The sequence below is a fragment of the Chenopodium quinoa genome, unplaced genomic scaffold, assembly GCF_001683475.1.
Source record: "Chenopodium quinoa cultivar QQ74 unplaced genomic scaffold, ASM168347v1, whole genome shotgun sequence".
Taxonomy (NCBI): Eukaryota; Viridiplantae; Streptophyta; class Magnoliopsida; order Caryophyllales; family Amaranthaceae; genus Chenopodium; species Chenopodium quinoa.
In genome coordinates this window covers 6,690,724-6,701,779 of record NW_018743252.1, presented here as the reverse complement: position 1 = coordinate 6,701,779, position 11,056 = coordinate 6,690,724, and the positions used below count along the sequence as shown (strand labels likewise).

General features: G+C 35.5%; 1 protein-coding gene across 1 annotated transcript; it reads left to right on the top strand.

The window, feature by feature from the left end:
* The first annotated feature begins 305 nt into the window (after positions 1 to 305).
* Positions 306 to 11,056, top strand: LOC110735120 (protein LONGIFOLIA 1-like). The gene is made up of 5 exons (XM_021915272.1): positions 306 to 1,011; positions 7,259 to 7,311; positions 7,460 to 9,241; positions 9,351 to 9,498; positions 10,084 to 11,056. The coding sequence occupies exons 1-5, from the start codon at positions 858 to 860 to the stop codon at positions 10,857 to 10,859; spliced, it is 2,913 nt and encodes a 970-aa protein (XP_021770964.1). The 5' UTR covers positions 306 to 857; the 3' UTR covers positions 10,860 to 11,056.

Below are 11,056 nucleotides of genomic sequence, written 5' to 3'. Positions count from 1 at the left end.
TGACTGTATTTAAGGTGAAATGAATAGTCGGAGTAACATCTAAAAAGGAATTTTATATCGTACTCCCTTTGTCCCTATTTTTTTTATTCCATTTGACTGTGTGCGGTCTTTAAAATGCGTTTTAAAATATCTATATCTTTATTTCATATACGTAAAAATTATAAAAACATGATATTAATAAAAAATACAATAAGACGAATCTAACAAGACTACTCATGACTATATTATCTTTTTTAAATTAACGGTAAATTATGGTCAAAGTTTTCAAAGTTTGACCCAAAAATTAGTAATAGGGCAAAAATAAAGGGAATGAGGGAGTATAATTATCTCTAAAAATCTTAAATTGTATAGGATAGCATTTAAAAAGGAATATAAAATTGGAGTAATTACAGACATTAATTAATCATTAATTGATAGAATCACAATTCCCGAGGTCATCTCCAAAAAGACTTTAATATAAAAAATTGTCACTCATAAACCATGCAGTAGGCAATATATAGCTGCCTATCTTAGCCAACAGACAGAACATACATACACATACACATTCATTCATTTTTCAGAGAATTTTTCTTCTGTACTTTGCTGTTTTCCATGTGAAAAAAATAAAATCCTTTTAAAAAAAAAAAGTACTCATAAATCATCTATTTTATCATATTCACAATATGTCAGATTTCAGAAAAATAAGTACTCCCAAGTTTCGGTTTTAGCATTACTTACAGAAATCGCTCTGTTTCTGAAACTCGTAAACCTGCAAACTTGTTAAACAGATTTTATGTGTCATATTTTCAGCCTTGGTAATGTAAATCAGATGAAGTAAAGCATCCCCCTTTTTTTCTTCTAAATCTCAAAGAAAAAAAATGTCTGCAAAACTTCTGTATTCAATGTCAGAAGAAAATCAGAATTTGAAGAAGCAGATTGGATGTATGAATGGATTGCTTCAATTCTTTGATCCTCATCATTTCATCAATAATCGTGTCATTAGCAATTCAACTAACAGAAGAACTTCTCCAGGTAAGATTTAATCAATTTTCACCATTCTAAAGATTTATTATGAAATTAGTCAATTTCTATTTTAATTCCTCTCAAGTTTTTAAGTAAACATAATATTTAAAGTATATTTAAAAGTATTACGTTGTTTAATCATATAGCGTAACATTATTTAATATGCTATGTTGTTTAAGAATATAGTATACCATAACATAATCTTCAAGCTTGTTTGGTATTACTATGAGTTTTTGACAGATAGATTTCAAGAATTATACACCTTTCATTTCATATTATTTGCAACAATTTTTTTGTTTAATGCTCTACATTTTTTCACACGGTAAGATACGAGGAGGGTACCCCTTCTATCACAGGAGGGGTGGGGTGAAGACATCCCTCCATTCCATGATCCTCTTCCTGTCCTACATATGCCATAGCTGAATTGATGAAATAATTAATAGTAATAGTAATAGTCAAAAGTGGTACAAGTAATAAAATTTCAGTTTATCTTGACCCTGAAATAATGGCATGTGATGATTGTTAATGCGACATAAGTGGTTGGTCGTTACTCTGTGTTTCAATCAGCACAGTGAGACCATATGAATACCAATAATTTTTTTTTTTTTTATGCTTTTTAGTTTTTAAAATATGAATAGCATAATGTAGTCTAATAATATGTGTATGAATTGTTTGATACTTCACAAGTTTAAATCTCAGGATATATATATATATATATATATATATATATATATATATATATATATATTATTTTTATTTATTTTTTAATTTTTTTTTATGTATTGTTCTTGTGTTTTAATAGGAAAAAATAATTAACATTGATCTTTTTATATACACAATGTACATTTTTAATGTATAATTCACAAAAGACAGTCAAATGAGTTTGTGTAAATAGTACAGTAAAAAGCTTTAACATTGTTATTAAAAGGAATCTATTAAATATTACTAAAACAAAACATTGCTGATATCATCTCTCCTCAAAACTATATACGTGTTGCTTTCTTATGAAATTTTTTCCCGCCTAAAACCATTGATGATTCCTTTTTATGAGATATTTTTTTTTTATGAAAGGATTTTTTTTTATTTTTTTTTTCTCTTTTGTGTGATACTTCGTAAACAAGCTAATTAAGTTCTTTCAACAAATTTAATCTAGAAAATCGATGTATAGTAAATTGAATAGCAACTGTATTCCTTTCTTTTGATTTAAATATCTATCATTCTCTCTCCTCGATTCTTTAACACTAATATTCAAATGTCCAGAAATTTCCCTGAAACATTCAAACTGTATTTCTTTCAAGAAATCTCCTTCCAATGAATTTATGACAAAATTGAAAAGATTCATTGTATATACGAGTTCTATACAACAATTTTTTTTATTAAAATCGTGCATTACAGCCGAGCCCAATAACAAATATTGCAATTTTTAATACGAGAACTATTCTAATATTTGAGAATATATGTTTTATAACATATAGATTGCAAAATTATTTTATGATTTTCCACAAATATTGTCACAAATAAATAACAGCGAAGTCATAGTATTATACTATTATGTTACAGCACTAGAAATCTTGTTATCATAGAAGCATTCAGTCAAATGTTTCTTTCAATATAGGAGTATCTTTCACTACACTTACCACTTTCTAACATGTAGCTTACAGCCTTACATAATTTTTTTTTAGTAAGAAAGTATGCTACAAAAACTCTCGTTGACGTTTGGTACAATGTCACAACAATAGAGGAATTATAACAAGTAGAGGTGTCCACCGTGCGAGTCGTGCGAGCTGGGTTAGGGTTAGGTGGGTCGCGGGTTGGGGTTTCATGACACACGGCACGACACACGTAGGGTAGGGTGGGCCGGGTCGTGGGTTGGGTCGGAGAAGTTGGACACACCAGGGTTAGGTTCGTGGGTTAGACGAGTCGTGGGTGGGTCGAGCTGGGTTTGTGGGTTAGACGGATCGTGGGTGGGTCGAGCTGGGTTTGTGGGTTAGACGGGTCATGGGTGGGTCGAGCTAGGTTCGTGGGTTAGACGGGTCAAGGTGGGTTAGTGAGTTAGGGTGGGTCGAAGGGTGGGTTAGTGGGTTAGGGTCGGGTGGGTTTGTGGGTTAGGTGGGTTAGGGTCGGGTGGGTTAGTGGGTTAGGGTCGGGTGGGTTTGTGGGTTAGGTGGGTTAGGGTCGGGTGGGTTTGTGGGTTAGGGTCGGGTGGGTTCGTGGGTTAGGGTCGGGTGGGTTGTGTGGTGTTTTAATTTTTACAAAATTAACAATTTGATGGCTTGCTCTTAATTAAGATGCCTACGTATCCTTATATTATAAAATAAGGAATCAAAGCCAGCGTAGTTCTTATATTGTACTTCTTTTGAAATTTGGGGGGGGGGGCTTGGACCTATCTTTAGAAAACTAAAATTTAATTTTGCAATTAAATTGTAATTTTCGAAAAATAAGTTGCCTACGTATCCCGAAAGAATCAAAGCCCACGTAGTTCTTAGCGTACCTGATTTAGACTTTTCTAGCCACCCATGTTTGTTGCATCATCATCCCCGGAAGCTGCATCATCCGTTGACGACTCCAATATCATCACAGGATCATCTTCATCGTCTTCGTCTTCCTTTAAACCTTGAGTTCTTCTTTCAGCTTGATCCCAATCTTTCTTACAAACACAAATTTGAATGCTTTCCGGAGTTAAGGGAGATCTTTTTTCATCTAACACTCTTCTACCTGCACTAAAAGCAGACTCGGAAGCAACAGATGAAGCGGGAACTGCAAGTATATCTTTTGCAATTCTCGCCAATATAGGAAAACTTTTTTTATGTTCTTGCCACCATTTTATAATTTGAAAGTTGTTGTTGGTCTCATGTTGATATGACAAATAATCATTAATAGCAAGTGTTGAAGAAGATGATGATGAGAATGATGTAGATGCTTTGTGTTTTTTTTTCATAACTTTATCAAGAAAACCAAATCTAGAATCGGAAGTGCTAGTAGTAGTTGGTGTTGCCAAATCAAAACCATAAATAGATGCATAATGATCATAAAGGTCTCCCAAAACAGATTTGCATTTGTTAATATATTCACTAACATCATAATCGATACTTAAACTTGTATAATAAAATTCTAAAAGATTTTCCAAACCTTCAGCTTTGACACCGGGGTCAAGAATAGCAGCAATTCCATAAATGATTGGAAATTCACTAAAATAAGTATGCCACTTACGTTTCATGCTATCAAGAACGGGACGAAGTCCATCAATCTTCATATGCTCTTCGATGGTGTGAACAACTTTAACACACTCAATTATGACTAAATGAACGTTAGGCTCATAAATATAAGAGAAAATATGAGTTGCACTATCAAAAGCATTTAAAACATCACGAACAAAAGAAGCATTAGTCCAATGACTTTCGGTTATTAACTCAGTAGGATCAACACGAGTCTCATTGTAAAGTTGGGTCAAAATATCACGATACTTTATAGCATCACTCAACAACTTGAAAGTAGAATTCCAACGGGTAGGGGTATCAATAGACCATTGTCTTTTCTTAAGACCTCTCTCTTTACACATAGCTATGTACTTTCTTCTAACTGACTGAGTAATCCTAATCCATTTTATAACTGTTCTAATTGAGTTTAGCAATGGTTGCAACTCAGCGAGACCCTCTTGAACAGACAAATTCAAAATATGAGCACAACATCTAACATGCAAGAGACTACCACCCAACAACAAATTCAACTCGGAGTCATTTTTCAAATAGTCAATACACTTTGTGTTTGCAGTTGCATTATCAAGAGACAAAGAAAAAACTTTATTATTCAAGTGAAATTCTTTTAAACAATCCAAAATACGAACTTTGATGTTAAAACCGGTATGCCTTTCTTCCATAGCTTGAAAACATAGTATACGTTTTTGAATAAACCAATCATCATCCACCCAATGAGCAGTAATGCAAAGAAAAGGTTCGCCAAAACTAGAAGTCCATGTATCACTTGTAAAACTAACACGACCATCAAAAGTACGAAATAATTCAATCAAACCACTCCTATACTTATAATAAGAAGTTTGTGTATAACGTCTTAGGGTATTTCGGGGGACACGAGTAAATGCAGGTTGTAATGCAACTTTATTAAAATGCTCAACGTTTGCATTTTCACCGTAACTAAAAGGGTATTCATTAGCAATAACTAAAGTACTCATTTCATCAATCATTCTATCTTTATTATAAATGAAAGGTGTACCTCCGCCGGGTTGGTTCATGTATCCACCCAATTGTGTTTGGACGCCACCCCCCGAAGGACGGGGGCCATTTTCGAACAAGTCGTGTTTATTTTGCAAATGCCGACTCAAGGTTCCGGTTCCATCTCCCGTTTTCCAATTATATGACTTGACATTTGCACCTAGCGCCTTGCAAACTAGGCATGTACACGTGAACCTCTTTGGTTGACCAGGTTGCCATCCCGGGGGTGTGACCTCAACTCGTTCAAAATGTTTCCACACCCAAGAAAAATGTGCTCGACCTCTACTTTCACCGCCACCACCTTTCATAAATCAAATTATTAAAATTAATTTTTAAATGCTATTCATGAAAATAAGCTTTTAAATTTTAAATATTTTAATTATACTTATTTAAACGCATTTTTCATGGTAATTAACTAATTGTAAATCATAGAAAATTGGAAACTAAACTAACTTTATAATCATTAATAATAGTTTTTTTAAATATTCATAACAATAAAAATTTAATTAGAAATTACCTTGAGATGAAGGTTGAGATGTTGGTTGCGATGGAGGTGGCATAGTTGAACTTGATGATTGGTGGGACTCGTGGGAGAAATGTTGTGGTGGAGACGTTTGAATATTTTGCCTATCTCCTAAACCATAATCTCCATATTCATTGACAAATTGGTTTAAATTTTCCGTATTAATTTCATACGAAAAATTTGCACCACCACTCCTTTGGCTACCACTTCGACCACCACTTTGACTCCTTCCCATTCCTCCTCTTGAGCTCATTTTTTTTTTGTATGATTACTAATTATAATATGGAGAAGAACTTTTTTTTTTTAGAATCTTAAGAATACTAATAATAATATTAAGGAGATTTTTTTTAACAAAAATATAACTCTATATAACACTTGAGAATTTGAGAACAATAAGAATTTTTAAGTAAGAGAGAAAGAAAGCTTGAATTTGTGTGGAAATTTGAGTGAAATGGAATTGGTATTTATAGGAAAAATAGAATGGATGATCATACACTTAAAAAACTAGCCGTTAGATACAAAAAACTAGCCGTTTTTTTTTTTAAAATGGATGTTAGGCCGTGCGGGCCGTGCGGGTCGTGCGAATTGTGCGGGCTGTGCGGGCCGTGCGGGTTGGGTGGGTCATTCGTGCGGGTGGGCCGTGCGGGCTGGGTTGTGCCAGGTGGGTCGGGTTAGGTGGGTTCACGGGCTAGGTGTGTCGAATTAAATGAGTCAAAACGGGTTGTGCGATTTGGGTCGAATCAAACGGGTTAAACTGAGCTGGGTTGAAATGGGTTGTGTCGAAAATTTTGGACCCACGACACAACCCGGATTAAATCCGAGCTGTGCCGGGCTGTGCTGGATTGAAACCGGGTCGGACCCACGTGACCCACCAGCCGTGCGAGTTAGGGTGGGCTGGGTCCAACCCGGCCCACTGGCCACCTCTAAATTAACAACTTTGTCAATAAAATCATATGCAATGTTCTATATATCCTAGGACATTGTTAGAAGACACATCTTTACTTTTATTTGAACACATCTTTACTTGGTGACTGCATCATATATATAATAATTTTTATTTTTTATTATACAAGTTTAAAATTAATAGAGAATTGATAACAACTTTGTCAATAAAATCATATGTGATGTCCTAGGACATTGTTAAACGACTCATTTGTACTTGATAATTGCGTCTAATATTTGATCAACCAACATAAGATTTTGTTTTATATATATATAAATAGCATAAGATTTGCGATGTCTTCCAAAGAATTTCCATTTTCTTTTTCAATTTCAAGTAATTCTCTTTAATTGATGCTAGGTAAATGACATACAACAATGTATAATTTATAACACAAACATTGTTGATCAAAAATCTTGGTTGCTGACTGAGTGACTGGCTGACTGCTATATGTTAAATTTTTTACCTTCAAAAATCTCTATGAGCACAAAAGTTCAAATTTTCTGCTATAATTTTGATATTCATAAATCATGATTCTAAAATCAACATCTTATGCTTGAACAGGTGAAAACAAGCAGCATGGAAGAGCAGGCAATAATGCCAGCAAGAAATCGAAGGTGAGAGACTTGATAAATCGATTGATACATCTGAAATTCTGAATTAGCTAACTTTAAATGATGAAACTATACCTTCATATGCTCACAAGTTTTAGAGATAAATGTAACATTAGTGTACCACTGCAGCTAAATTTGCTTGCATTTGCAGGACAAACACGCGAATGTCATAAAGGAGATGGAAGCTAACCCCGTAGAATCATCTAGAATTTCAATCTCATCTTCTGGTTCAACGGCCATATCCTCATCAGAATATGAATGGACCGCCAATTCTGAACAGTCGCTGTCATGGGATTACCTAGCAAACCAGCCACAATCTCTTCCACAACAACCAAGTCCACCAGTAAAAATGGGCTACCACCACAAGAAACACATTATCAGAGAGACTGCCCCCTCTGCATCACCAATATCAATTGCATCATCGATATCAACTGTATCAAGAGAGGTGAAATATGACTATCAGCATATGGATTCCCCAAGACTTTCACATACGTCCAGATCAGATAGCCCACGACTTGCTGCTCTCAATGAGTCATTCCGTTCAATTAGTTCCAACCATAGTGCGCCTGTAGCAACTCCAAGAAAGAAAGATCTTGCTCGATTGTCTTATGATGGCAGGGAAACAAGGGACAATCACATTTCTAGCTTGAAAGTTAAAGACCTCCCGAGGTTGTCATTAGATAGTAAACAACGAACTGTAAAAGTATCTGCCCATGAGTCGAAAGACGATTTACTCCTAGGAGACTTAAAGAGAGAGATTTGCAGTCCCAGCAAATTCCAGAGTGACCAACAGGAGCCTACAAGTTACAGAGCACCATCTAACGTTGTGGCAAAGTTGATGGGGTTGGAAGCTCTGCCAAATGATACACCATCCAACAAGAGTAGGATAGAGCAAGATGGCTCTAACTATTTCCGAAATGCTGAGTTGTTCTCGAGATCTTCAAGGACCATAGATGAAAACAAAGTAGATCGGGTTTTGAACTCCCCAAGAAGTAATTGCAAGGAATCCAGGACTCCACGGTCAAATAAAGCCAAGTCAGAACAAACAGCTTCTCTATCTCAGGAAGCTGAGAAAGAACCCAAAAACCATCCTCTCACTGTCTATGGTGCAATTGAGAAAAGGTTGGCTGATCTTGATTTCCAAAAATCTGGGAAGGATCTTAGAGCTCTAAAACAGATACTTGACTCAATGCACAAGGAGAAAAACAAGTTGGAAATCAGAAGGGAAAATCAGTCTCCACATTGTGCATCCCAAACAAGCAATAGCAGCTCTGTTCGAAACAGCCAAAAACAGGGTCCAAAAAAGGCTACTCCGTCTTCAAGTAAAGGGTTCAATATCATCAAAGATGCTACATCAGCTAAAAATATAAAGCCGACTAAACTTGTCAAAGGTTCAAGGGAAGAAACAACTCAAGTTGTACAAGATATACCCGTAATTAGCCTTCAGAGACTTAGGATTGTTCAGCCTTTAGATGGCCCCAAGGATTCAGCACAGAAGAAAGCAGCAAAAGATCCCAAAGAAACTCATCACATCAGGAAGAAGTATTCTGGAGAACGAACTCCAAGGCCAATAAGAACTTCAAAAGCACCTGAGCATATGGCCAAGGCAAATGTGACAAGCTCAGCAAGGATTTCAGACGCAAGAAGCACCCCTGGAACAACACCCGTTTCTAAAGTAAAGCAAAGCCAGCAAGCTATGAGCTTCATCCCTCACAACCGAAAGCTACCACAAGATTCATCTTTTTTGCAGGAGACTGATGGACAATCAAGTGAGTTCAGAAATGAATCAGCATCCCTGAGTCAACAAGGAAACACAAATCCATTGTTATCCCAAAACAACAGTAGCATGGTCTCACATATTCACAGATGTATTGAAATTGCTAATGAATCATGCATGAAATATGAAACCATGCAGCAAGTGAGTGGTAACAAAGTAAGTTCTACTTCTCATCTTTTCGTGTGTTACTGACTTATATCTATTTTTTCAACTCATTTCTATTCTCATTAGTTCACCTTAACTAACCTGACCTTTTTAACAACAGAATTCAGAAGCAATCCGAGGCAATGCACCTTTGGAAGAACTAGCAATAACTGTAAGGGAGCAACCAAGCCCGGTTTCAGTTCTTGATGCTAATTTCTTCGATGATGAAACTCCGTCTCCAGTTAGAAAGAAACCAACAGCATTCAGAGGTAAGGACGGAATTATATTATCAAGTTAGCTGAAAGTGCATTAACCTACATTAAAAAAAAATAATAATAATAATAATAATAATTAAAAAAAAAAAGGTTTATCAACTAAAATTAGTGCCAACAAACATAAAGCATATTAATGACATGAAGAGATGCATTTTTTCCACATAAACCTAAAAAACTCACTCAACTTCTACAGCTATTGGGCCATTATCCCAATAATCTTCTTTTTCTAACTCACCAACAGATGATGCTTGAAGATAACACTTAGTATAAAGATATAGTCATGCAAATCATTATTCTCCACAAATAAGGCTTAACATCAGATCAACTTTCAAAAGTAACAAGAAATTCATCCTTGTGTACTATCAATAAAAGGTGCACTGAAAAGGGAGCTTAGAATAAAGAGTATAGAAAATACAAGTATGCAACCTTCCATTCTTAGCAAGGGAGGAACATTATCATATTATGAGATACATGACTCTCAGCTCATTGGAACATGGTTATCTAAAATATCCATCAAAAAATATTATAGCAAAATTCTTAGGAAGAAATGCTGATCCAATGTTGTTAACTTTTATGCAGATTTGGTGACCAATGCACCATACACTGAAGCAGAGTGCATGGACACTGATCCATCTTACTCTGTAGACAGCATGAGAGCAGGTTTCATCTATGGGAGAGATTATCAAACACTAGAAAACTTCAAAGAGTTAGCTCCTACTGTAAGGAACATGAACACTTATCAAAATGTGAATTTAGGTAATGCCGGACCTCTTTACAACAGCATGAATCTGGAAAAGTCATATGTGTCTGAAATACTCTCTGCCTCAGGATTCGTAAATCATCTTAAATACACAATGGACAATCATCTTGTCCTCCAGTCACAAGAAGCAATTAACCCCAATCTGTTTTTTGTGCTGGAACAAGACATAGGAAGCAGTTTTATTTCAGATAAAAGATCCAACAGTAACGAGAGAATAACAAGAACCACAGAAATGCGCGGGAGAAGGCTCTTGTTTGATGCAGTTAATGAAATATTATCTCAGAAACTCTCTCAACCAAGACCATCCTTGAAATTGCATTCAGAGCTCACAACTACTGGCCCAAAGCTCCTGCAGGAGATATTAAAAGAAATTGATCGGCTCCAACCTATCAGCTTGCCTCAAAACTTAGATGATGAGGAGGATTTTCTGACAACCATCATAGGGAAAGATCTGACACATAAATCAGCAGATTGGACTGATGTCAGTGGTGAAACACCAGCTTTGGTTTTAGATATTGAAACATTGATTTTTAAAGACTTGATAGTGGAGCTTGTTGAAGACAAGGCCACAGAAGTACAATCTCAGAAATACTGAAAGCAGTAACGTCTCTCAAAATCTTTACTAACTTAACTATTTCTTTTGCTTTAGGACTTTCACTCTTGTAATTCATGTTTAGTCCACTTTCCATCCTTTTGTTTCTCCTTTTGCATTTTAATTAACTTGATTGTCAAGCAAAGCATGTTAATCAACAATACAGTTGTAATTTTGTAAAGTAAATTTACTTTCATACG